The sequence below is a fragment of the Erinaceus europaeus genome, chromosome 13 (genome assembly GCF_950295315.1).
Source record: "Erinaceus europaeus chromosome 13, mEriEur2.1, whole genome shotgun sequence".
Taxonomy (NCBI): domain Eukaryota; kingdom Metazoa; phylum Chordata; class Mammalia; order Eulipotyphla; family Erinaceidae; genus Erinaceus; species Erinaceus europaeus.
The window spans coordinates 65,266,515-65,294,041 of NC_080174.1; the positions used below are offsets into that span (position 1 = coordinate 65,266,515).

The window sequence follows — 27,527 nt, forward strand, 5'->3', positions numbered from 1 at the left end:
GTTGGAAATGAGACCCTGGCTGTATTCATTCACCCATGCTGGCTTCAGTCCAAGCCTGATGACTCTGAGGCTTGATCATACAGAAAAAAACACTATCACATCTCTACTTGCCATACCAATATCCCTAGAATAAAAGTCACCTTCTATTCTGGGAGCTGTGTGAGGCATCTGACCCCTGAGCAGCTACCATCTTCCTGGCAATGGATGATGTTTGCTGGTATTCACCTGGAGTGGAAAATCACATCAGGGAGGCTGAGGCTATAAATATGGCCCAGAGGGTACAAATATAGATCCAAGCCTGCAGAGTGGGTCACAACTGGCTTCCATGGAAGGAGTCCTTCTGGAATGTCTAAAAGAAGACTCTTTAGCCTAATCATTACTCTAGCCTGTCCAGCAGCAGGAACCCCTTAAACCTGTGTCCTCTTTCTACCTCCCTTTGCCTGTGCCCCTGAAGAGACTCATAAAACAGGTCTCACCTGCAGAGCCTGGATAAAAGGCTTTCTTTCTGCTAAAACCATCTGAGTGCACACGCACACACACACACACACACACATACACACACACGCTGCTGACCTTATTTGTATTATCCCTGACACGTATGCACTATCAGTGTTACCGTTTCTCTTTGTTTTATGATTTTAAGGACCTGTAATTCACACTTGAGACCAAGGTCAGAGTCTTATTTGACTTTGTCTTCCTGGCCCCAGCCCAGCCCCTGGCTCAGCCAGGCCTTAGTAAGTAGTGTTGAGTAAATACAGAGAGTGGTTTAAAATAGACACCCCGCTGGTGGACTCTGCACTGGGGCATTATGACACCTGTGCTGTGGAATTCCTGGCACAGCAAGCAAGTCCCTGAATGTCCTGCATGATGTCATTCCTGAAGAATCCCCACAAAAGAGGGAACCTGAGATGTGCCCAGAACCCATGTGACTTTCTCCCAGGACCCCGTTCATTGTTCACACAGGACTGTGCTTCCTACCTGTTGGCAGCTGAGCCTTTTGAGCTCTGTTCCTCTTACCACAGACATCTTCCTCTCTGAGCTTCCCTGGAGAGCTGTAGTGTGTCACTGTGGATAAGGGGGCTGCTCATGATGGCTGGATCCCCCCTGGCAAAGGTGACCACTGGGAACCAACCCTGAGGACACAGGCTGCCTGTGATAGCAAACCTTAGGCAGTGGTGTGTGCTTCTCCCATCAAATCTTCCTCTTATTCTGTGAATTATACCCAGGTGTCATACCCCTGGGATGGAGGCTGGGAAAGAAGCATATTTGGCAGCAAGATCATCATAACAAAGAGCCAGGCTCAGCTGGAGAGTGTGCATGCAAACCAGGTTCAAATCCAGAGCCCCCTGCACTGGGGGAAGAGGCTTCTATGCTGGGATTTTTCTCCCAAAGCAGTGAATCTCTGGTAATGACAAAAAGGGATCACAATAATAATAATAATAGAACCATCAAATTGGGCAAACCTTTAAAATAGCCGTATCAGGCTGGGGAAATAGCTCGATGTGTTAGAGTACAGGCTGGCATGCCTGACACACCAGAGGTCCCAGGCTCAGTCCCCAGTACCGCCATGTGGTGTTGAGCAGGGCTCTGTTCATTCTCATTCTGTGTGTCTGTCTCTGCCTCAGAACACACAAACACCTGCTGAATTTAGAGGGACAGTGAGAATTATATATGACAAAATATTAATAACATGGAAAAGTTAATAATACACATGCAGGATACAACCCACAGAGTCATAAATACAGGAGGTAACCTGAAGCCTACTAGACTCATATCATTTAAGAGAAAATGCATTTTGCTGGAGAAATCACTAATGGAAGTGAAGGGTAGATAAAACACCAGCTACATGTCCTGGAAAAGATGTTTTACTTCAAAAAAGCTACCCTGGCCTCTCTTTCTATTTTATTTGACTTAAATGTGTTTTTCTTAATGCAGGTGAATCTACATTTTAGTCAGACCTGTGTAGTAATGAAACATCTGAACTTTACAAGAGGCATCGAGGTTTACATTTTGACTCTGCTACCTTATTTGCTGTGTGATGTTGGGCAGGCTAGTCTCTCTGAGAGTTAGCTTTCTCATGTGTCAACAAAGATGCTTAGAGCCCCTACCTCTAAGGGTTGCCAAGTGGTTTCAATGAGGTCATAACACAGGGCATTTAAAATAGCTCTTGGCACCTGTGAGAGCTATATAAGGGTATGTTAATATTATTAGTTGCTTTCCTTCTTTTAAATTTGGTTTGGTGGTTTTCTTGAAAACCTGGGCAATTTGACAACCTCAAGAAACACATGGCTGGCAAGCGATAGCTAGCGTCCCCTCAGAGAAGGACTGCGCCCTGCCTTCCAGCACACCGCAGTCCCCCCACTACCCACTCCTCATGCTCCTCTGTTTGCTCAGCCCTGTGCCAGCCCACCCTCATGTAGCATCCATTTGGTCGGGAAATAGAGCTATTTATATTTGCTAGAATAATTGTGGGGCCTTTGACAGCTAAATAGATCCACCTTACAGCACTGCTTTGCAGTAAACAGGCAGATCTAGCTGCAGCCCCTTCGGTCACTGTCCAGGGTATGTCTTGGGTCTGTACTAGCCATTCATTCCCTCCTGCTCCAGAGCCACTGGGCCTGTCCATCTCCCCTCTGGGTAAACAGTTCTGGTGATAGGGAGCTCACTACTTCACCTCACTCAGAAGCTTCATGACTAAGTCTTTGTCGTGTGTGAAGTCCAAGAACAGTCTTACCCAGCACCTTCCTTGAAACACCATTTGGTCTCCTTTCTTTTCTGGAATCTGGAATAGAAGGTAATGCCATCTCTTTGGGGAACTCTGCACTGAGCACCTCGGTCAGGTGGGTGCCCACAGCCCTGTCAAACTGTCTAGTCTCAAGGTCCCTCTGAGACAAATTGAAGCCCATGGAAACGTGTGCTTGGTGGAAGCCGCAGGTTTTAAGAATGTCACGAAGAGTCCAGAGACATAGCCCAGGGTGCTCAGTCACATGGCCTGCATTCCCATCAAGTGGCTCAGTACTACAGATTGTGGAACTAGAGAAACTGTCCAGGGCAGGAGACTGGACTGAACCAGATCTGGGCTTGAGTACCTTTCCTCCATTTTATTTTAATATATATATTTAAATATGTATTTAATATTAATATATAGATAGATAGAAAGAGAGAGAGAGACCTGCAGAATTGGTTCACCACTTGAGAAGCTTTTCCCATGCACGTAGGAACTAGGGTCTTGAACCTGTGTCCTTGCACATTATAACATGTGCATGTGCATTCAACCAAGTGTGCCATCATCTGGATGCTGTCCCCTCCTAACTGCCTTGTAAGTGAACTAAACACTCAACCTCTCTATTCCTCATCTATGAGGATACTAAGACCCTAGATATAAAAGGGTTGGTTGAAATTCTTTTTCTTTTTTTTTTCTCCTCCACTTTATTTTCACTGGGCATATAATGGTTTGCAGTTGACTCATAGGTATAATTTCTCATCTCTCCATGATAAGTGTCTCCAAGACTCGCTCCTCCAATCTAGGTTCTTCTCCACCATCATGTATCAGGGCCCCAACCCAAGGCTTCTTCTTCCCCAGAGTCCTTTGCTTTGGTACAATGCACCACATCCAGTCTAAGATTCATCAATTCGTTTTCTTTTCTGTGATTCTTAGAACTATAGTCTAAGAATGGAAACAGACACACCCAGAAGGTCTTGACAGCCCCACACCCCACCTAGAAGAACCAAAATCAGTTTCATGCAGGGGCCTGCACTCAGGATGCCACCATGTGGACAGGAAGAAGCCTGAGACTCATTCAGCACTGTTCTGCTGAGCCCCCCTCCCCCCCCCCCATGTATGACCTCAGTCGGGTGGATGCCCACAGCTCTGGCCCTGACAGTCAAACTGTCTAGTCTCAAGGTCCCTCTGAGACACATGATGCCCACAGAAATGGCTCTTGTTCTTTAAGAACAAACCCCAGGGTTGCTCACACTGTCTGATCCCCTGCTTGCAAGGGCAGCAGGAAACAGGCAGGTGGCAGGGCTCTGTATTAAAACAGTCTCCTTTCCAGGGAACCAAAACCTGTCTGCAATGGACTCTTGTAGCCTTGGAGCAGGCAGGGTGTTCAGCTTTCCTCCCGGGGTAAAGGGCAGCATTGGAGAGGGCAAAGGACCTAGCAGACCTGGAAGCAGGACCGTGCTCCATGGGGCCTCAGTAGGGCTTCCTGGTTTCCTGCCCTGGCTCTGTACTGGGCATTTTCAGTAGCTGTCAACACCTGTGGGTCCCACCCAGAACTGGCAGTCTTTCAGGAAGGGCTGGGAGGAGAAGGGTGCCATTCTTGTTTGTCTGCAGCATTACAGGCCCTGGGAATCCTGCAGAGGGAGGGTCAGGAAATCTTGCTATGAAAACGTCGGTCTGCGCCATGTGAGTGTTTGTGCAGGGAGTCTGTGCTGGAGCAGAGTGCTGCATGGAGTGACTGCTAACTGGGTGGGCTTGGGCACTTGAATTCCTCTTACCTGGATTCCCTTTTCTGTCACAAGGCAGCCATAGGGGAAGGTGTGATGGGAGGTCTGCCTGGTGTCAAACATATTTCAATCCTTGCTGTTCCTGGGGGCAGTGAAAAGTGACTGGCATGGGGGAGAAGTGACTGGCCAGGGTCACCCAGCAAGTTCAAGTATGAGGTGGACCTCAAACCCAGATCCCACGCGGGGCTGATGCATTGAAACGCCCTGATTATTTTATGAAGAAAGGATGAGGTGGAGGAGGACAATGGTTTGGGTCAGTGAGGAGGTAGGTGACCTCTTCAGAACACAGGTTGGCTCTAGCACTGACACTTCATGGAGATGGGCTGTTTAGAGTGAAGCAATGGGGCAGTGGGGGAGATAGCATAATGGTTATGCAAAAGACTTTAATGCCTGAGCCTCCAAGGTCACAAAATCAGTCCCCTATACCACCATAAGCCAGAGTTGAACAGTACCTTAGGAAAATTGTGTGTGTGTGTGCGCACGCACACACACACACACACACACACACACACACACACACACACACACACACACTCGGGAGAGAGTTTACCCAGCAGTAGAGCACACACCTTACCATGCAGGAGGATTCAAGTTCAACTCTTGGGCCGCCACATAGGAACATGATGGAACACCAGGAACACCAGGAAAAGCTGGTGGGAGGGTATTGTGATGTCTCTCTAAGATAAAAAGAAAGAAAAAGTCCATCAGGGAGCAGTGGAACTCTGCATATACAAAGCTTAACACTGCCCAGGAAAAAAAAATGAAGAAATGATAGCACCTGGGTTTCTGAGATCTCCAGTCTTGGGATGGTGCTGTGTACTGAGAGTGGGGTGACACAAGCCAGGGCCTAGAGGCATGATTCAGGGCGTGTAGAATGTGAAGGCATTGGGTGTCCAGTGGTGGCACACGTAGTGAAGAGCATACGTTACCATGCTCAAGTCTCCACTCCCCACCTGCAGTGGGGAAGCTTCACAAACAGAAGCAGTGAAGCAGATCTCTCCCTCTCTGTCAAACCTTCCCCTCTCAGTTTTTCTCTGTCTTATCAAATAAAAAAGAAAAATGGAAGCTAGGAGCAGTGGATTCATGCTACCACATGGAGCCCCAGCAATAGCATGGTGGCTGTAACAAAAGAAAAAATATTAGGGCATAAAAACATCAGGGGGAGTCGGGTAGTAGCACAGCGGGTTAAGCGCACGTGGCTCAAAGTGCAAGGACCTGCATAAGCATAAGGATCCCGGTTTGAGCTCCCCACTCCTCTCCTGCAGTGGGGTCGCTTCACAGGTGGTGAAGCAGGTCTGCAGATGTCTATCTTTCTCTCCCCCTCTCTGTCTTCCCCTCTTCTCTCCATTTCTCTCTGTCCTAACAACAACAACATCAATAACAACAACAATAATAACTACAACAACAATATAAAAACAAGGGCAACAAAAAAGAAAATAAATATTTTAAGAGATTTTTAAAAAAGAACTTCAGGGGCAGGCTGAAGGGACTGTTGTGTGGTCAGCAGAAATGAGAGAGCTGCAGGATGGGGACATCAAGCCCAGCAGCTGTCACCAGAAGGCAGTGGGAGGAGAAGGCAGCCTTGGGATCCTCGCTGCCCCCCACTGCAAGCTCTGACCCTTGCAGCTGTGAGGTCTCGCTTGTCCCTATTCTAAATGACACGCCTCCTGCCTGCACTCTGAGACTGTCCTCTGACCATCTCCTAAGTGCCATTGATGCACTTCCTCACCGGGACTGTCCTGTCCGTCTATCTCTTGAACAGCTCTTTGCATGACCTCTAGGCTGAAGGTCTCAGTCTATTCTCTCTCTGACCTCCCCTACTGCCACCACCAAACGTTAGATCTGGGGTCCCTCCTCCACCCCACCTCTGTCTCTGTGCCCCCAGCTCCCAGTCAGGTTCCTCCCTTGTGCTACCTGGCAGGCTGCACACATTTCTGTGGTATTTTTCTCTCCCTTCCCCCACTAGTCTAGGCAGCACCTGGGTCCTTTCTCGGGTGCCTTTGGCTCCACTCAGGAAGCCCATGGCGCTGTGAGCTTGCTGTGGAGGGAGAGAGAAGGGACCTGCGAGCATCTGGGAGGGGGACACTAGTTCCTGCATCTGAGCAAAAAGTGGAGGTATGGGTGTGTCTGTGGGGCTGTGGGGCCTCAAGTACCACTGTGAGCAAGGGGAGGACCCCTTCAGGGTTGGAAGTTGGAGCAGCAGGGATGTCATGAACCTGTCAAGTAGCTCCAGGTTGTGTTGGGGTTCCCAGGGCAAAGTGGAGACCCCAGCCATTCTCACTTATCCACGCCGGAAAGATAAGCCCCATCTCAGGCTGGGGCCCAAGGGACAGAGAGGTCCAGGAGGTAATTCTAGGTATGGGCAGCTGGCTTGGGTGATGGAGGGCAGATACAAGAGGGTGACTTGTTGTCCATGGGGTATAGACACCTCATGTTTGCCACAGGATGCTCCTCATTTCCTCTTCTTGGACACAAAGTGGCACTGCCCTGTGTGGGTACCTCAGCTTGAGGATCAGGTGCCTGAAACCTGCCAGGGGGGCTTGTCAGGGGAAGAAAAGTCAAGTCTGGTGACGTGAGGGGCATTGGTGGACTGTAAAGAGGTGACAACAAAACGGGCTCCACTAGTGCATGCTGACAGCAGTCCAAGCGTGTGTCACTCTGTGAGTGGGTCATGTGGCCATGGGTATGTGTGTATATGAGTGAGCGTATGTGTGTGTGTGAGTGGGTGAGTGGGCGTATGTGTGTATGGGTGAGTGTGCAAGCCTGTGTGTGCAGTGTATGTCAGTGGGGGGGGTATATGTGTGGGCTGATATGTGTCAGGGTAAGTTTGGATGCATGTGAGAGTATGTGTGAGATGAGGTGGGTGTCTGTGTCTGTGGGAATAGACTGGTGAGTGTGATGCTATTGCTGCACCCCCTTCCTCCTTTATTGGGGTGCCTCTCTTTAACATTCATCCTGTGACTGTGACATAGTCTCAGCTGTAGCTGATGGCCCCACTGCAGGAGGATTGAGTCCCAACTACCTATCCTCCAGCCCCCGTGCTGGAGTTTGGGTGCCATCTCCTGGGCAAGAGCATGTTGTTCTGGCTGAGCTTGGGGACAGGCCAGAACCCTGGCTGGGTGTTTGGTTGGAGGCAGGCCCAGCAAGGCTGGAGGCCAGTCGTCCTCTAGACACTCAAGTCATTGCCTACCCACAGCCCTCAAGCCTCACAAATCTAACAGTTCTCCCCCTGGGTTATGCCTGGTTCTCTGCCTGGGGCCTGTCAGCCATCACAGCCTTTCTTTCCCTGTCTGCTGGGAGACTTGCACATCGGTAGCATCAGACCAAGCCGGCTTTTTGGTGAAGACCCTGTCAAATGAATAGAGGGAGCCCAAAGATTTCCTCCTAAGTAGAAATAAAGGCGTTCTGGTCCAGGTCAAGAGCACTGGTGCCCTGAAGCTTCTCAGAGCAGCACATGACAAGCAGGTGGCACAGTAACCTCAGGCTGTGGGCATCTCCAACTATGGCCCCAGTTGACCTCTGGAAGCCCATGGAGAGACCAGGGTACTGAATTCTGGGTTCTGAGCACTAGCAGCTCAGCTGTGGACAGAAGCACTTGGCTTCTGGTTGCTTCAGTCTCAGGACAGGGTAATGACAACTGTCCCCATAGCTCCTTTGACAAGAGTTTCTGGTGGCATCTTAGCAGACCTGTTCTAGCATGTTGCTTCTTGTAGAAGGTGGAAAAGCTTTGGGGAAGGCAGGTTTAAAACTTAGTGTTGTGTGATCCTGGGAGAGTCTCTTGCCTTCTCTGAGTCTCTGGTTCATGACTGTGATTTAATTTAGATCAAGTGCCCAGCACAGAGAGCACTTGGTGAATGGCGGCCACTAGTGTTAACTTTTTATTCTCTGTCATTCATGGGGCCCAGAGGGGGCTGTTCTATGTGGTACAAGTGAGTACCCAGGCTGACTTTGGACTGGAGCTGGGAACCTGTGGCTTCCCTTGTCAGAAGGAAATGCCAGGGCTTGCTCTCTCCACAGGGAGGGAGTGGCAGCACCTGTCTGAGAGGCAGAACAGATGCAGGGGTCCTTGGTGGATTCCCAGGGCCACAGCCCCCTACCCCCCGCCTCTATGACTCTAGTTCCGCGTCCTCCAGCCCGAGTGTGTCCATGCCGCAGTTAGGAAGTGAGTGCATCTTCCGAGGTGGGAACCTGCCTCTTCTCCTCCTGTTTTTTTTTTTTTTTCCTTTACCATGACGCCTGTTGCTCATAGGTACAAATCAAACGAAGAGTATGTTTATGTGCGAGGCCGCGGCCGAGGGAAATATGTTTGTGAGGAGTGTGGAATTCGCTGCAAGAAGCCCAGCATGCTGAAGAAACACATCCGCACCCACACTGATGTCCGGCCCTATGTGTGCAAGCACTGTCACTTTGCTTTTAAAACCAAAGGTAAGAGACAGTCAGCTGGGGCACCACACCGCCCACCCGCTGGAGGGAGCTCCCCTCTGGGAGCCCCTGCATAGAGCTCAGGGGCCCAGCCCTCTCTCCCTGGGGCCTGGAGTGCCCCACTTCCTGGGCTCCCCAGTGGTAGAGCAACAGGCTGCAGAGAGAACAGGCCTGGCCCAGCCTCCTGGACCCCACGCAGCCCCTCCTCCTGCACGCTTGCCTGCTCTGGTCCCTGTGACACTCTTATGCACAGTTCCTGGTTTTGATTTTATCTCATTACCCCCACCCCCTTCCTTCTGCATGTCTTTTCAGCCCTTTGTCCACCAATCTGGTGAGTGGCAGCATCCACGCTTGTCACTGCCACTCTTGCCTTCGGAAATCCATTCCACTCTGAGCTACTTACCATACTTGCATGTCACTTCTCATGCCAGGGTCTGCCCACTTCAGTCCCCAGACCAAGCACCTGCTTCTTAGTACTTCTCTGTACCTTAGAGCCAACTCTCCCCGACTCAGACTGGAAGCTCCATCATGCCTGCCCCTGGCCACACCCACAGCAGGGTCAGCACAGTCTCCTGTAGCCACCAGTAAAGGAAGAAGGACAGGCTGTGGAGGGAGTGGGGGGGGGGGCTGTGATGGGGGTGGTCTGGCCTTTGCAGCCATAAGGATCCTGGCATGGATTAATGGGCCTGAGCCTCTGAGGCCTGGTTTAACCTCAGTTCAGCCCCACTGGGGCTCTTGCAGGACAGGCAGGGAAAGCATTGCCACTTGCTGGTGTCTTCCTGGTAGCAGAAGAGACCCTGCTGCTTCAGAGGGAGGCTGGCAGCCCTAGCCTCTTGAGCTTTGCAAATTTCTAGTTTGGCTACGAGGATCCTGGTTTCTTCTTGTGCATCTTTAAGGCCTCCCAGCCACCCCCCACCAGAGCCATGTGGCTTTTCAAGGGATGAAACTCAGGGATGTAACTCAGCACAGACTCAGCTTTGCCTCCTCCCTCAACCTTCCTGTTAGGCCACTGATGGCAGAGTAACTGGGCAACTGCTGTGAAGAGGGTTCCTGGTACCCTCCAACCATCCTCACTTCTCCTGCTCTTGCTGCCTGGACCCTTTCATCCTCTCTGTGCCTGATCTGGGGAGCTCCAGGTCCAGACACTCCTCTCTGACTGGCTCAGCACTCTGGTCTTCTACCCCACTAATGGGTCCCACCCTTCTCCTTGCACTCCCCATTCTCAAGTGTAGAGCACCATTCCCCAACAGGCACTAATGTCAGTAGCGCCATCTGCCCTTCTGCTTCCTCACCCTCTTCTCCTTGGCCTCCCAGAAACAGTTCCAGAGGGTGTCCAGGAAGGACAGGTAGGTCTGGTGTCTTGAACCCTTGGACACCTGCCTCAGCCCTGGACACTCATGGTCTGAGCCCCCTCTCCCCACACGCTGCAAAGGTGGGAAACTTTTTCTCCTCTTCCAAGGACCTTCTGGATATTTATAAAATTTTCAGGCTGTACAAAATCATCAACTTGAAAATTAGCACTTAATGTTGCTATGAAAAATCCTCCTTGGCTTGTGGCTCCCGCCCCTGCCCTACTGTCTCACTTCTCGTGGCAGGCAGCAGCCAGTTGAGACTTTATGGAGGAGAACGAACAAGGAAGCACTGCCAATTTTAGTAGCTGTCTTTAACTTCAAATGCCGAGATCCTCTCATCCTAGATGCCTGCCCTTGACAATGAAGAAAATGAATCTCAAGAAACAGAAGTGACCGTTATAGCCAAAGCTGTAACTAGAAGCTGAGTACCTCCCTACCTCTTGGGCAATGCCTCATCATCGTGTTCTCTCTCCGTGGCAGCTCCCCCATATCTCTGGAAGATGAAAGGAGCCTCTAGCCAGGTGATCTCTGGGCTGAGACTCATGCCACTACTAATGCCAGGGAGTGCTCTGGTGGCCTCACTGTTTCATAGCCACCTCCATTCAATTTTCTCAGCATTTTATAAAATTTTATTTATAAAAAGGAAACACTGGCAAAACCATAGGATAAGCGGGGTACAACTCCCCACAGTTCCCACCACCAGAACTCCTTATCCCATCCCCTCCTCTGATAGCTTTTCTGTTCTTTAACCCTCTGGGAGTATGGACCCAGGGTCATTGAGGGATGCAGAATGTTGAAGGTCTGGCTTCTGTAATTGCTTCCCCACTGAACATGGGCATTGACAGGTTGATCCATACTCCCAGCCTGTCACTCTCTTTCCCTAGTGGGGCAGGGTTCTGGGAAAGCGAAGCTCCAGGACACATTGGTGGGGTTGTCTGCCCAGGGAACTCTGGTTGGCTAGCATACTAGCATCATACTAGCATCTGGAACCTGGTGGCTGAAAAGCAAGTTAACATATAAAGCCAAACAAGTTTTTCACTAATCATGAATCTAAAGGCTGGAGTAGTGCAGATGAAGAGTTGGGGGTTGGGGGGTCTCCATTTTGTAGATAGCTAGTAGAGTAGGCATATTTTAGTTATATTCCAAAGGGCCTGTAGCTATACTAGTTTTTTTTCTTTTTTTTCTACTGAGCCTGCAATCTGATATGCAGGTAGATCCAAGTTATTGTCTGGGGAGATGATGTCACGGCTAGAAAAAGGACCAGAAAGCTGGATCAGGGAAGAGAGTAGCTCCCAAATATAGGAAAGGTGTACAAATATTGTTGAATGTAAACCCCATCGATTTGATGTGATCTGGGGCCCATATTCAGATTGAGAGCCTATGTGACCTCTTCATCTCAGCATTTTTTTGAGAGAGAGAGAAAGAATGGGGGGGAGGGGGGGCTTCTGGTCTTTGTTTGCCAAGTCTTAGAGGACCGGGTCCATTTCCAAATGCTGCTGCACTAGACACCAGGCCCAGCCTGTCTTCAGTTCCTTCCTCGTCCCTCTTCATGGGCTGGCTATAGTCCTGGGGGTACAGACTTCTCCACGCTGACCTAAAGGCCAGTTCCCAAGGGCTTTGCTCTCCCCAGTGACCAGTGAGTATGCTGAACTCTTCCTCAAATTCTTATAGAGGCTTCCAGAAGACACCCCCCCCCCCCCCCCACAGAACCAGAGCCATGAGGGAATCTGGAATGGTGAATTTCTGGGTCTGTGACTACAGAGGGGCAGAAGGGTGGGTGGCAGAAGACTAAAGCCAAGAAAGCTCGCTCTTTACTCTCTCTCCAGAAGGGGGTGTGGGGCAGACACTTAGTCTCCATGTTTATTGTCCTGACATGGAGACCTTCAGCCTTCAGCGTTTGGCCCCTTCTGCTGCCTCTGTCTCCTCAGGTTGCTCCTGCCTATGAAAGCTGAGGTTGGGCCTACTGGTCCCAGAGGCCTCCATCACCACTCCCTGGCCAGCATGGGGAATCCTTCCTGTCCGTCTCTGTCTGCCCGTCTGTGTCTCCGTCTCTGTGTTAGACATTGTGGCGGCACCTTGGGGCCCTGGGTGCTGGTTGAAGGGTTGCTCAATGGGTGGATCTGGGATCTACTGGGATGTCCCCATGAGGGTCTGGAAGTCCCACTTCCTCTTCTCAGAGCTCCCAGAGGTCAGCACTGACTGTGCCATGTCCAGGTCCTGGTATCAATTGTCTCAAGGGTTGGAGAAGGCTGTTATGGTCAGGCCTGGATGCACTGGGGCATGGGATGGAGGGAGGGTCATTGGCCAGAGCTAGAAGAGACAGACAGGGCCATCAGCTGATGCCGTCAGCAGAGGTTCCGCCTCTCCTTCAACTCCCCACCACTTTCCATTTATTTTCCATTCCTCTTTCATTCCAGATTTTTGGGGGTCATGGGGTGAGGAGTTTTGGGGGGTGAGAAGTAAGAGGGGGCTGGGGGTTCCAGGACCACTATGAGAATCTGTGGAGTCTGTTTGACAGGCCAAGACTCTGCACCTTGGAAGAGAAATGTATTCAGGCCAAAAAAGACACCTAACATTGTTTGATATACCTCTGTCGAGCAGAGGAGACCTAGGAAGGGAAAGTCAAGAAGATTCTAGAATTCACTCAGGGATGCCCATCCCTGAGGCATCCACTGCTGTAACCCATGTGGCCTGTTCACACAGACTTCTGGAATCTTTCCTGTAGTTTGGGGAGTGAACAGGGAGGGAAGCTGACCCACCTGGGGGCCTCTGAGCCTAGACTGAAGGTGAAGCCATTTGCATCATAAGCATTTCTTAGCACCTCTTTCCTCCACACCCAGCAGAGTGATCGGCATAAGGTTGCAGGGAGGAGGTGTGTAGGGCACTGCATGGGAACAAATGAGGTTCTGTGTGCTGGGTTATGTGCTGTCAGGCCACTCTAAGGCACTGTTTCATCAGGTCCTCCCGAGTCCCTGAGAGGTAGGTATTGCTTTGCAGTTGTAGAAGAGGAGGTTCAGTAAGTGGCAGAACCCAGCTCCAATTCAAGCTAAGCTCTAGAACCAGTTTGGTTTCAAGATTCTGATGTGGAGTGGGGCAAGGCCCCTGGAGCCCTGGAGCCTGCTTCAGATGCCATTGTGGTCCTGGCCCATTGGTTCACTATGCTGGTCAGCAGAAGCCCTCCCAGGGAATCCCAGCAGTCTGTATAGCCAGCAAGCTGTCTGATGGCACCATGGGCACCTGGGTCCAGAGTCAGAGCAGAAGCAAAGCAGTGAAGTCTTGTGCCTGATGAGGTGGGACAATCACATGGTCTGCGAGGTTCCTTCTAGCATTTAGCTTCTATGTGGAGAAGGCTTTTCCCCACACACAGCCACTGTGCACCCACTGTATGCTCAGCATCTTACCTGGCTGAATGGATGCCCAGACCCTCCAGGCAGAACATGCATAACTGACAGCAGCCGAGGCAGAGTAGGCAGTGTCCACAGTTCCCTGCATTATAGGATAGACAGTCAGGGGATCCTGCGCTGCTCCCAGAACTTCAAAGTACAGTTGGCATCTCTGGCCACTGAAGAACCCAAGTGCCTGTCACAACCTCTTGACATCATACTAGGGTTTGCCTGCTCACAGCAGTGAGGGAAGAGGCCCCTGCTGATGAGTAGGAACCACTAGGGATCCTCAAGTCCTGATATGGCTCTGAAAGTTATGACTCTATTTACCTTTTGGTGGACTGCAAAAGATCCTGCTAGAGGAGGAAAATCTGGGTTGGGGAGGATGCAGTCACAGACTGGTATTACAGGGAGGATGGGGAGCGGGGATAACTCCTCTCCCATCTGTGCTGCTCTTGACCTGCATACTCACGGAATCCCAGCTTAATATTCCCACTATCTTCCCATAAAAACTCTGAAGCATCCTGAAGCCCTGAAGCTCTGGTTAAAAAAGCACCTTCCCATTCACTCACCTCTCCATCCAGCTATCCAACCATTCAGCCATCCCGCCATCCATCCTCCACTTCTCCATTCTGTCATCACACATTTGGTCTTCCTATCCATTTATCTTCCCATGTATATCTCATTCTATATGTTCTTTCTATTCCCCTATTTGTTTTCCTCTAATCCATCCCTCCATCCTCCATCCCATTCTCTTATCCTCCTGCCTGTCTGTCTTCCTAGGCACTTATACGTTCATGCATCCACTCTTTCGTCCAATCAGACATTCCCTTGCCAGAGAGAGCAAGTCCAGTGACTATTGGACCTATCCATGTCTCATTTGCCATCTGTGTCTCCATCTTCCTATTCAGTTCTTCATTCTCCCATCTTTTTAAAGGCCAAGTTTCATCCTTCTTCCCATTATTTTTATCACCTACTCTCTATCCCAACTATCTACCTGCTTATCCACTCCCCCAGTGCTCCATTCATCTGCCTATCTTCCTTCTATTCTTTCTTCATACATATTTCTTCTTGCCCAAATAGCCATTCAGTTATCCATGCTCCCACTCTCCACCCAGTCTATTATCTATTTATCTGCCCATCCTTTCATTCTTTATCACTCACCCAAAGATAACCCCAAAATCTCATTAAGATTAATGAGATCCAGCAAGACAGTTCACTTGGGAAAGGGCCTGCTTTTCAATGGGCTTGACCCAGATTCACACTGGGTCCCCACTACTAGGGTGATAAGCCTTAATGTTGTGGTGTCTTTCCCTCTGACCCTATCTGAAAAAGTCAACCCAGATCAATGAAGCCCCAGTCATGACAAAAACAAATAAATAAGATAAATAAGACAGAGAACCTGACCCAGAGAGCATATCACAATCTCAAACTGACTACAGAACCCAGGGAAATATCCTAAGGGAGGTTGGAGAAGGAGCTCCATTGGATAGTCTACTTTCCATGTTACACGGCGCAGATTTGAGCCTGGCCCCCATCACATTGAAAGAAATTTTGGTGTTTTGGCCTCTTTTCCTCTATCTCTGCCTTTCTGTCTCTATCTAAAAAATCCCAAGGCCTCTGGTCTTCATTTGCCTGCAGCAGGCTGGGATGCTGTGTGTCTCCACAGAGCACACCTGCCTGTGAAGGGCTGAACACACACAGGGGCAACTGAAGGCAGTGCTATCTTTCCCCTCAGTGCCTCACGGATGTTGCCCCTGCACATCAGCCTGTGGAACTGGAGAGGACACTTGGGCCAGAAACCTCTCTCTGGAGGCTGCACAGCCCGGGAGCTAACCAGAGCCTTTGTCCAGCCTTCCCTGCATGTCCCCACCTATGTCTGTACTGTCCAGTCACTTAGGGGAAACTGAGGCCTAGAAAGGGGCTGCGACTTTTATAAGGAAGTCAAGGTTTGGACTTCAGCCTGGTGACTCTCAGGTGCTTGTCCAGCAGACTCATCTATACCTCCTGCCCTCTCTCCATTTCTAACAGAACTTTACCCTGGTTCCTCTTCCCAAGCCCTGAGAGTCTTTCCTGTGGGGTGCCTGAGAAGTATCCTCAGTCCATAAGGACATCCTCAGTGCCCATGGTACCAAGCAGGTGACCAGGAGCCCTGGTTCTGCCAGCATGTGAGATGGCCAATGACCGACCCTGTTTGATGAGCACCGCCAGTTTCAAAGGAAAACCTACTGCATATGAGTTGTCATTTAATTTATTATTGCTTGTTTTTCTTTTTCGTTGTTTGTTTCTTACCGCCATCTCACATCCTCATTATACCTCTGCCCCCTCCCACCCCAGGTCACTTTGTGCCATCAGCCCCCAACTCCTACCCCACCCTGAACAGCCTCTGGGGGCTGCACATCTCAGGCTCAACACCTGGGCCAGGGGGGTCAGCCCCTTCAGCTCAGGGTCTGGATTGACCTGAGAAGCCGTGACCTCACAGGAAGTCACTGCCTCTGTGCACCCTCGGTCTGCCTCAACTTCTGGCCTTCCAGCTGAGTCTGATTCTGTTCTTGTTTCTTTCCAGGGAATCTGACTAAGCACATGAAGTCGAAGGCCCACAGCAAAAAGTGCCAAGAGACGGGGGTGCTGGAGGAGCTGGAAGCCGAAGAAGGTATTAGACTGACACCTTCCTTCCTCCCCTACCGTCTTCCACATAGCCCTCCTTCTCTGCCTGCTCCCCCACCTCTCTACCTCAGCCCCATCCTTCCTGTGCTTCTCTCCCCTCTCGACCCTTCTCCTTTCTGTCTTCCATGCCACCTTCTCTGTTTTTTTCTAATTCCTGGGAGACAAAGATTATATTCACAGATGACTGTTTTATATACACACATGAGGCATGTTTCGAGGCCACAGCTACATTGCATGAGGGCCCACTGTGTATGTGGAGCAACCAGCACCCATGGGTGCCCATTGGGTGCATATTGAAAAAAGTAATACATGAGCAGTTATAGTCAACACTGGTCTATCATCCACTGTGTGTCAAACACATTCTAAGCAAGAATCAGGAGTTGCTGTGGCAGATCCTCCCAGTGGATTTTCTGTGCTTCACACCCACACTTATTCCCACACACTCTGGGGTGGGTCTGACAGAAGACCTTATAAAGCTGAGAGGCCCTTAAGAGCCACAGACAGTCCTGCCAGCCACACCAGCAGCAAGCCCTCCCCCACCTCCCTCACACTCCTGCCCTATTTCTTCCACCAAGCAACAGGCTGTTAAGAGTCAGTTTCCGAGAAGACAGGGCTTAGGAGAGATGAGTCAAAGGCAGTGGCTCTGGCCAGGCACAGCACCAGCTTCAACCTCAGCACCCAGTGGGGAGGGCCAAGGGGCATGGTTGGGCAGTCACTTTGGCAAGAGGAAAGCCAGAGGCATCCCTGCTGACCAGGCAAAGCATTGCTTGGATTCCCTAAACTCAGAATCAAATCAGGGTGTGAAAATAGATGTGTGTGTGTGTGTGTGTGTGTGTGTGTGTGTGTGTGTGTGTGTGTATGTCAGATCATTGATAGATGTTCCCTCATGAATCCTCACCACTGGCTGCAGAAGCACATGTTGCCCGTGTTAGGTTAGGGAGAGTTAAGCCCACTTGGGTAAAGGCAGCTGTCAAATGTAACACAGAAACACTGGTTCCATACCACCCTAATGCCCGATGGGTTGGATGGGGGAGCCTGAGCAGAGGCTAGAGCCCTGAGAGCTGGAGGTTATAAGGAGGCTGCAGCTGGTACCATATCAAGGGTTCACTGATGGATTCCAAGTTGGTCCCTGCCCCTGCCCCAGCACCAGTATCCCAACAAGGAAAAATATTTAAAAAGACAAAAGACCATCCCTATCACACTATGGACAAAGTCAGTGCATCTGATGCAGAAATACTCCCTTAGCACTTCCCTAAGTCAGGGTCAATTCTGAGTTCTCAAGGTGGTGGTGGGGGGGGGGGGGTTTGCTGAAGTCAGAGAGAGCTGGAGCCATGAAGGTCAGAGGACCCACTGGGCTGGCTGGCTGATGTGCAAGTTCTCTGGTGTTGTGCAGAGGATGGCCAGCAGAGGGCGCAACTTCGGGGGCAGTGATCTTTGCTGAGTGGAGGCTGACTTGGACCTGGGAGTCTGAGTGCAGGTGGGCAAAGTGACCAGATTCTGGATGCATTCTGCAGGTATAGCCAGCAGGAAGAACAGGGGGAGAAGCGGGAGGGAAGGTAGACCTGAGTTAAAGGAGCCAAGGATGACTGGGAGGATAGAATTCAGGACGGGGCAGATCTGTTAGACACAGATGGTGATGGCTGCATAACCTAAAAGCAATAACTGACTGCTCCCTGGTGGCCATCCCACTCCGGGATCCCTCCCTGAAAGCTAAGAGGTTGGACACCAGCGCCACCATGTGGCCAGTCTCTCTCAGTGCTCTCACACTCTTGCTTCTGTCTATTTCATGTTCCCTCAGTCCAGAGAGGACTAGCCCAGCTTTCAAGCGCTTTGATGGTGATCTCATCATTATTGCACCACACAAGGGGTGTTGAGGATGGGCCCCACTGGCACCAGCAGCCTACAGAGCCCAACAGGAGCCCTGGTGTGGGGGACTGGCTGGGCTCATTTTTCCAGAAGTGAATGAGGGACAAATTAGGGAAGGCCCTTGAGCTGAAAAATCCCTCCCCTTATACAGACCTGAACAGCAAGTCAGTGCCTGGAGAAAAGCCTGCAAAGTGTGTTATGCACCCCAGCCCCCATGATCTACACCCAATCCCCAGTCCCCTGGCCTCCATTTCCATTCTGTTCTCCACTGCAGGAGGCTCTACCCTTAGCCTCAGGGCCCTCCTTCACCTGACAGCCCCAGATCTACCCCTGGTGTTTGGTCTGCATCCTGAATGTTGTGCATGTTGTGCTGCCAGTGGAAATATCTGGGAGGTGCTGCTAGGCATGGTGGATTGGGGCGGGCGGGGGGTGGGGGAGTTGGGTACATTAGAGGCCTGGGGCCGCTTATGAGATCCCTCTCTGAGTCAATAGTGGGGTGAGCATCGGCAATTCCAAGTGAAGCTGTGGGACTGGTTGATAGCCCCCCTGTCAGCAGCCCTCACTCTGCAGGCCAAGAACACAGACTCATGGCATTCCAGCCTGCTGATGAGCCAGAGGAAGCCAACCCCTTAAGAGCCTGCTGCCTGCTGCCTGCTGCCTGCTGCCTGCCAGGTGGGCCAGGCCTCAGCCAGACTCCCCCAGAGTTCTGGCTACTACCCACTAGAGATGCCTAATCCAGGCCTTGTAGAGTCAGATCTGAGCCCAGGAGAAGTCAGATGAGAAGGCTCTGGTATGGCAGAGGCCCACTTCCCTGACTGCAACAGCCTGGGTTCTGCAGGGACTAGAGCATCTGGAATGGACGCTGCACTGTAACCTGAGGCCCATCTGGTTGAACCTCCACAGAAGCCAGGACGTGCCACCTGCCAGATGCCACTGTGCTCAGCAGCAGCCTGGCCATGAAGGTGGATGTGTGAAACAGATGGTGACTCAGTGGCCACTGTGGTCTAAAATGACCTATTTCGTGACTGTTTAACATCTGGGCTCTTTCTGTGTATCAGGTGAACTCACTGCTCCTGATAAGCCCAGGAAAGTGAGACAACCACATTCATTTGACAAAAGGCATGGCAAGTTCACTACTTTTGCTCATGGTGGGGAAAAAAAGAGTCCTATTTTCTGTGGCTCAGTCCCAGCCCCTATAACTAACCTCACCTGGGCAAGTTACTTAACCTCACCTCAGTTCCCTCCTCTGCATTACTAAGATAAGACCAGTGCCAACTTCACGGGATTCTGTTAGAGCTCGGTAAACTGTTGCATATGAACCGCTTAGAACTCAACTTGGACCCAGGAAGTGGCTCAGTGGGTAGAACACATAAATTCCCTGAATGGGTTTGATCCCCCCCCATACATACACACCATGTGAGAGCACTGAGGGCAAAACATGGGTGGGACCCATGATGGCATGATGTGGCAGGGGGAGTGGCAGTTTTATGGTGTCTTGCTCTTCCTCACTCTCACTCTCTCAAATTATAAAATAAAACAGGTCAGAGAGGCAACTCAGCAGGAGCTTGTATGCACAAGTCCCTGGCATCATAGTAAAGAAAAAGGAGCCTAGCCCAAGGCAGATACAAGATAACCTTTGTTCCCTGTGATTATTTACAAAGTGCTCTTGTATCTGCCTCGACCTCTTGCTACTGTCATGACTACTGCAGACCAGAGCGTTGCGGGCATGGGAACACCTGTGATTATATCCCCTACATGTCTCCCTCTCACCCCCCAGGAACCAGTGACGACCCGTTCCAGGACTCGGAAGGGCGAGAGGGCTCAGAGGCCATGGCGGAGCACCAGTTTTCAGACCTGGATGACACGGACTCAGACTCAGACCTGGATGAAGATGAGGACGAGGATGAGGAGGAAAGCCAGGATGAGCCATCTGGACCATTTGTGGAGACCCTGTTGCCAGGCTTGTCAGCCATGCTACCTGCAGACTCTTCGTCCATCCATGGCCTTCAGCCTCCAGAGGCCACCTCCAGTGACCAGGCCTCAAGGGACAGAGTGGTCCCCAAGTCCCAGTGCTCTGCAACCAGCAGTTGCTCCACGTGGAGCCAAAGCATCTTATGCCTTCCCCAGTTGGGACTTCCCCCTTTGGGTCCCATGGAGAAGGACACAGGCTTGGCCCTGAGCACCAAGGCCACATCCCCAAGAAGACCATGGTCCCCAAGCAAAGAAGTGGCTAGTCACCCACCACTCACCCACAAACACTCACTGACCAAAAGCGACTCCTCTCCCCAGCAACACTCACCGGCCAGAGAGACACAGGCCTCCGCCCCGAGCCCGCCTGACCCCCAGACAGGCCTTCACCCTTGTGGGTCTCCCAGACTCCAACTCTCTCCTCTCACCCCCCATCCCCTGGCAAAGGACCGGCCCCCAGAAGCACATCTGCCCCATGGATGTGGAGATACCACAGACCCAGGCGCCCCCAGACATTCGCCCACCAGGCGATGGTCTCCGGGCCAGGCCGAGTCACCACCGCGGTCAGTGCTAACAGGGAAGTGGGCTTTGGCCAGGCCAGGCAGCCCCTCGGCAGGACAGCACAGCCCTGGAGCACAGCTGGCCCCACGGGCTCTCTTCCTGCCAGCTTCTCTACCTCACAGGCTTCTCAGCAGAAGCCCAGAGACCTGCACCTCTTCATGGGTGAGTTCCTGCCTGGAATGGCTGGGTGCACTTCTCCCCAGAGTGTGTGTGTGTGTGTGTGTGTGTGTGTGTGTGTGTACTGGGGGGTTCAGGCGGTGTCTGCAAGTATCCTCACAAGGCATCACACCTGAAATTCAATGGCATGTGCTGAGTACTTCCTGTGCTGGGACTCAGACTGGGTGCCTGAAGGGCATTCATCTGGCCTCAGAAACATCAGAAACACTGGAGCTGGGCTCCTTGGGATCAAATCCAGGCTCTCCCACTAAAAGTAGCACAGCTTGGAGTGTGGGCGCAGTTATAGACGCCACCCCCTTTCCACCTCCTCCTCAGCCCCATGTAGCCTGTGAGCAGATGGCAGAACCTCACCTACATCAGCATCACATCTGTAACACTGACGGTTGCTGTCACCAGCACCCTCAAGGACACCACCACCGACACTATCCCCATCACCATCTACAGGGCCATCTTTGCCATCCTCACACTCCCACACACCATTGCCACCAGCCTGGCGCATCCATTGCTGCTGTCAGTCATGACACCATTCCTGACAAAATAGTCACCCCACCTTCACTACCACCACTGACCCCATCCCTGACTAGGAATGTCACATACCTGCTGTGTCACCTCACTGTCAGGACCCAACACCATCACTCAGAGACCCAGGCTCCTGGAGGGAGAGGTTCTAGGAACCTTAATCTTTTATTGGGTTGGGGATGACTTTAGAATTTCTGGTGGTGGGGGGTCAAAAGCCTCGAGTGGGAAGTTGGAGTTGGGGCAAGAATTAATATTTTAGGGAACTGGGAAGAAAACAATTTTATTTTTATTTATTGTTTATGAAAGCATTGCTTAGCTCTAGCTTCTAGTGGTGCTGAAGACTGAATCTGAGCCCTTTGGTACCTCAAGCATGAAAGTCTTCTGCATAACTATTATGCTGCCTAGGACTGAGGAGATAGCATAATGGTGTTTCAAAACACCCTTTTTTTTTTTTTTTGCATAAAACAACAGCTGAGTAGTGCTCTGGTTTAGCAACAGGAGAGGCAAAGAGCCAAGGCACAGGTCCTGCTCACAGTGGCCAAGTGGACCCCTTCTTGAATACCCCCTTTCCTCTGAGGACAAGGACCTTGGATCTGAAGGGTCATGGTCCTGGGGGACTGGGGCTGGCTGCCTGCACAGGGCCAGCACCACAGGCTGGCATTGGCACTCTGGTTCAGGCCCTGGCTTAGAGGGACCCTAAGTCAACTCCACCTCCTTGTCTTGGGGCATCCACATGTCCAGCAGCATCCCTCACCTGACCCTGTTTTGTTTTCTGACCCCAGCAGAAGGCCGAGTCCCGAAGTCCCTCCTGTTCACCTGGCCCTACACATCCTCTCTCCTTCCGGTCCTTCTCCACCCCCCACGACTTCCACAGCTACCTGCCAGCCCGGACAGAGGAGAACCTCTTCAGCCACCTCCCTCTGCACTCCCAGCATCTGTCCCGTGCCCCCTGCCCTTTGATTCCCATTGGTGGGATTCAAATGGTGCAGGCCCGGCCTGGGGCCCACCTACCCCTGCTGTCCGGGCTTCCTACAGCCTGGGTCAGCGGCTTCTCTGGGGGTGGCAGCGACCTGACAGGGGCCCGGGAGGCCCAGGAGCGAGACCGCTGGAGCCCCACCGAGAGCTCTTCTGCCTCCGTGTCCCCTGTGGCTAAGGTCTGTAAGTTCACACTCTGCTCAGAGTTGGAGGACAGGGGAGATGCCTGGGAGAGGGAGAGGACGAGCAGAGGCCTGGGCAGACCTCCTGACTGGGAACCCCGTGTGGCCGAGGTGCCCGCAGAGCCCACATACAGCCCCTGCACCCCATCCCGGGGCCGCCTGGCTGAGTCACTGCGTGCTCTGGCCCAGCCCATGGCTTCTGCCCCACCGCTGGACCGAAGCAGCTCCATGGGTTGCCTGGCCGAGGCCTCCTCCCGAGTCCCAGCCCGGAGGAGGAGGAACTTCTCTGGGGAGCCCAGGACCAGTAAGGACTCCCCCAAGTCCTCAGGAAGTGGGGGGCCTAGAGCACCTCTACCACACCAGCTGGAGGACCGGGGCCCCTCAAGCACTTAGCCTCTCTCCAACTGCTTCAGCATCTGCTTCCGGTGTTTAGCCACAGACGTTCCTAGCCAGCTTCCTCAAATTATCTTGCTCCCATGAGCTCCCTCTCCCATCTGTCCATCGGTCCAAGCAGCTTCCGCTCAGCCCTCATCTGTTCTATCTTCCCACGTATGCAGTTACCTGTGCCTTTTTCTATACCTTTTGTTGCTTGAAAAGAAACAAAACACATGCACACACACATGTATAAAATAGCCTGTGAGGAGTTTGAGACTGGGACTATTTTGTGCTGTTTTTAAGAAAGAATATAGGTGGGCCACTATAATCAGTAGCCGCCACCACCCCACCCAGGCTGGCCAGAGGAGGCCATTTGCTAAGGGGAAGGGCATGCACTGAGGGAGGGAGAACCAAAAAAGGCAAACTTTGGAAACTGTATTACGAAATGTAAAAGCAAGCACTCCTGTGTAGGTACAGGTTCTCAAAGCTCCTATTCATTGCCACTTCATCATGCCCCAGCCAGTGCCCCACTCAGCCACTGTGGTAGGGTCCCAGCAAGCCAACTTTGTCCCTGCCCCCCACAAAGAAAAGTGTTACTTAGGATTTCATCACCAAACAGCAGGAGCGAGTAGAAGGTAGGAGCTGGTTGGTACCCCCCACCCAGGGCCCCTGGATATCCAGGGTGTCCAAGTCATGGGCCTGGCATTAGACCAATTGCCTCCCCACGCTACCCAATTGTCTCCTCCCACTACCCCACCCCTACCTCCTGGACTGGGAATGGAATCCGGCATCCATCTCCTGGTTTTTGGACACTTGACCTAGTACTTGCTCCCCAGACCCAGGCTTGAACCTCACTCACATGGCAAAGCAACATGCTATCCAAGCGAGCTATTTCACTAGCCCACCTCTGTGTTCTAAAACTGCCCACAGGGCTGAAATGGCAAATCCCAACCCCTAAGGGCCCAGCCCCTAAGTGCAAGGCTTTGCCATTCCTATGCCTGGGCTTGGGTCTTACTTCATGCCTGGCCCATGTGGTACCAAGGGTCTAATTTCCACCAAGGCTGGGTCTTCACAGTACTCAGCATTGGACATAGCCAGAGACCATTCTGGACCTTTTAGTAGCAGGAATGTTTCTCCCTACCCTTCATGCTACCCTCCCAGAAGTACCCAAAGTGTGCCTGGTGGGAACTGCCCAGGCCCATTTGTGCACTGAATTATCTTTTAATAATAATTTTAAAAAAGAGAGTGGGACAGGGAGAGAATGGTGTCTAATATTTCCTCCAGCCTCCTCAGAGGCTCTGGACCTAAAAGACTTGCTTCAGTGTCCTAAGTCATTTGAATTATTTTCTTCTTTTTTAAATTTTATAATTTTTTTATTTAATGTTCATAGAGACAGAGAGAAATTGAGAGGAGAGGAGGAGGTAGAGAGGAAAAAAGACAGAGACACATCTGCAGCCCTGCTTCACCACCCATGAAGCTTTTTCCTTGCAGGTGAGGAACAGGGGCTTGAACCCAGGTCCTTGCACTGTAATGTGTGTGCTTAACCAGGTGCACCACTGTCTGACCCCATCAATTGACTGCTTTTTCCAAAGCAATTAGAACTAACCAATTTCCACTTCCTCATCCCCATCTCCACCTCTGAGAAGCTGCCCAGTGTTTCCTGGAACCAAACACTGGTTGCAAAGAGAAACAAGATGATCAGACATTAACAGCCCAATGGAAATATGGATCTTGAACTCTAGCATATTCACAGTATTCTGGGAGAGGTGGGTTTTCCCCTCAACCTTCCAGAAATCTATGTATGTTTTAATTCCACAAGGAGAAAGCACAGGGACCTTGCCATGACCCACCCAGGCAAGTTATTGATCTCACCTGGATCAGGGCCATCTATAGCTGGTCTCCAGTCCTCCATCAAGCTGCGTGAATCCTTTGTCCATCAAGGGCTTCTGAACTGCTGATGTTCTTCAGATAGGACATAAAGAGGGAGAAGAGTTGAGGCACTTTCATGAGTCCCTAAGCTTTCGTCTTCTACCAGCTCAGGGCCCTCCATTGCTTGTGCTCGTACTGGACGCACAGATACATCACAGGTTCAGCATCCAGCCAGCCCTTGCTCAGAGCTAACACAAAAGTGGGATAGTCAGGAAGGGCCTCCCAGAGGTCCTTGGCTCCAAGGTGCAAGGGGGTGGGGGTGGTGCTAACCTGCAGTGCCCCCAACTACCTGAACTAGTGTCTGGGGCCTTCCATCACCCTGGGTTTTCAGACCTACCCCCGAGTGGCTGCCCAGATACCAATAACAAGGAGCCCAGGTCAGGAACCTGGATAAAGGGCATTGTGAATTTCCTGGGCAAGACATCCAGACTCAGCAAAGCAGCAGACTGGGGCTCTGCTGGGCTGACCCCTGACCTCGAGGGTGGCCACCACCACCACCTCCACACACACACACTGGTCCTCTGCTCTTGCTCTTTTGGCATGGTTCCCCCTGTGCTCACTTAGCCCACCCCTCAAGGTGTCCTTCTAGGGAGCCTAGGGGTGAGTCCTCACGGTCACTGAGGAACCCACAGGCACAGAGCAGGGGTCAGCAGTGGCTTCCCCAGTCAGGGGCCAAAGGGCTACTGCCCTGCACAGAGCCCAGAGGTATGGACCACATGCCATCAGCCTGAGCCATGTCCTAGGTTCTGCTCTGACCCATCTACCATCCCCAGCATAGAGCTCTCCAGTCTCTCTACCCAACCCTCACACTCCTTCATAGCTTGTGCAAGTGCCCTCATTCTATGCCCTCCTCGGGGACCCTGCCCTGCTCCCAGCCACCCCAAAATTCCCAGTTTGTCTATGACATTGTCCTTCCTGCTGAGGGCACCATGGAGAACACAGAGGTGTTCTGTTGGCACAGCACTTCTGTCAGCACATGTAGACAGTCCTTGTAGACATGGACCTTAGGCACTGTTAGTGGGGAGGCAGCAATTTGCCCAGGTTCACAAGGCAAAGCTTTTCAGTTGGGGATCCCAAGAAACCTGCCAGCCAGGTCTACCTTCCAGGATGCCCTTTACCCTCCCGTAGTGTCAGAGACATTCCGGAAATGAATCATAGCCCTCTCCAGAATGCCTTTCTTCTGACTCCCTCCAGCTGGACCTATACTCTGATGCCAACTGCCAAGCACTTCCAGGAGCCTGTCAGCAGAAGTTCCCTCTGCCTCTCCCTGTGAGGAAAAGTCTGACAAAATTAACTTCCAAAGCCCTCTGGCCCACTCCATTCTCACCCAGGCCTTTTGAACAGGAACAAGCAATATATATGAGCTGCATTGCTCCCTAGTCCTTTCTCCAGACAAATCCACAAAAACAAAAGGTCTGCCTGGGTAGCCAAGGCGGGGTTGGGGAGGGGGTGGGCTATGGGGTGTGGGAGGGGGTAGAATTTGCAGCATGACTCGGGGAGTGGAGAAGGTTCCTGAAGTGTTCCACAAATTTTGCTTCTGTGTTGTGAATCTAGTCTGCTTTCCATTAGAAAACCGCTTGGGCACTGATGATCACTTTATTAAATCTAGTGTTAAAAAAAAAAAAAGAAAAGAAAACAACAGGAAAATGTGTAGGTAAATGTAAGATACATGCTCTCTGTAATATAAACTGTTTGCCTTTGTTTTTCTAAAAGGTGTATGTATTCTGTATTTGAGACTGTCTGTAGAGTTTCTATGTTCTTAAATGGCAATACATTCCAAAATCGTACTGTAGATATGTACAGCAAACCACACTGGGGTGGGGTAGTTTTGCCTGTAATTTTATTTAAACTTGTTTCTACACTTGCATCTTGCAATGTTCATATAGTATATATCAGTGCAAAAAAAAAAAACTCAACAAAAAATTCTTGCAGGTCTAAAGCACAGTCTGATGTACAAAAAGAAAAAATTTCTCAGTATTGATGTGTGTGACTTTTGTTGTAAATTACATCTGTACTGTGAATGAGAAGTTTTTACAGGTATAATAATCACCTTTATTACAGCTCTGGCTGTGTCCAGCCAGAGATTATTTTTTAAAAAAAATTTAAAAAATAGCACGTTGGAATAAATTTGAAAATCCCAACATAGTCCTGTTGGCCTGGCTCATGGTTCTTCTTGAGGGTTGTAGAATATCCTAGTTGGAGGGACATTTGGCATCCAAGGTATATACTATATGACTTAGTGGGCAGAGAAGATAAGCTACTAGCCACAGTCACACAGCACTGAGCACCTCCATTCCAGGTCTGGGAAGGAGGGACCAGATATGCTGCAGTTTGGGGTCAATATTCATTTTGTAGGGTTGCTAGATGTGTGTGTGTGTGTGTGTGTGTGTGTGTGTGTGTGTGTGTGTGTGTGTGTGTAAGAGAAAGAAAGAGAGAGAGAAAGAAAGAAAGAGAGAGAAAGAGAGAGAGAGATGGAGAGAGAGAACTGGAGAGAGAGATGCTCTCAGAGTTAGGGAGACCAGAAGTCTGAAATAAGGGTAATGTAAGATGAGGGTTCAGTTGGTTTATCATCAGGAATGATACAGGATGGGGGCTTGAGGAGGTGAGATAGAATGCACCTCAAACCCAAGTATAGGTGCAGT

The 27,527-nt window shown here is 51.1% G+C and overlaps 1 protein-coding gene across 4 annotated transcripts in view; it reads left to right on the top strand.

The window, feature by feature from the left end:
- The window catches only part of HIVEP3 (HIVEP zinc finger 3), a 577,811-nt gene extending 550,781 nt beyond the window's left edge, over nt 1–27,030 (top strand). For 3 of the 4 annotated variants that reach the window (XM_060206103.1, XM_060206104.1, XM_060206105.1), the window contains 4 exons: nt 8,759–8,934; nt 16,233–16,319; nt 19,977–20,890; nt 22,207–27,030. In XM_060206103.1, coding sequence (XP_060062086.1) covers nt 8,759–8,934; nt 16,233–16,319; nt 19,977–20,890; nt 22,207–22,974 — 1,945 coding nt within the window. In that variant the 3' untranslated portion in view covers nt 22,975–27,030. The remainder of the gene's footprint in view (nt 1–8,758; nt 8,935–16,232; nt 16,320–19,976; nt 20,891–22,206) is intronic. The other variant, XM_016189578.2, reaches the window with a different exon arrangement.
- The last annotated feature ends 497 nt before the right edge of the window (nt 27,031–27,527 follow it).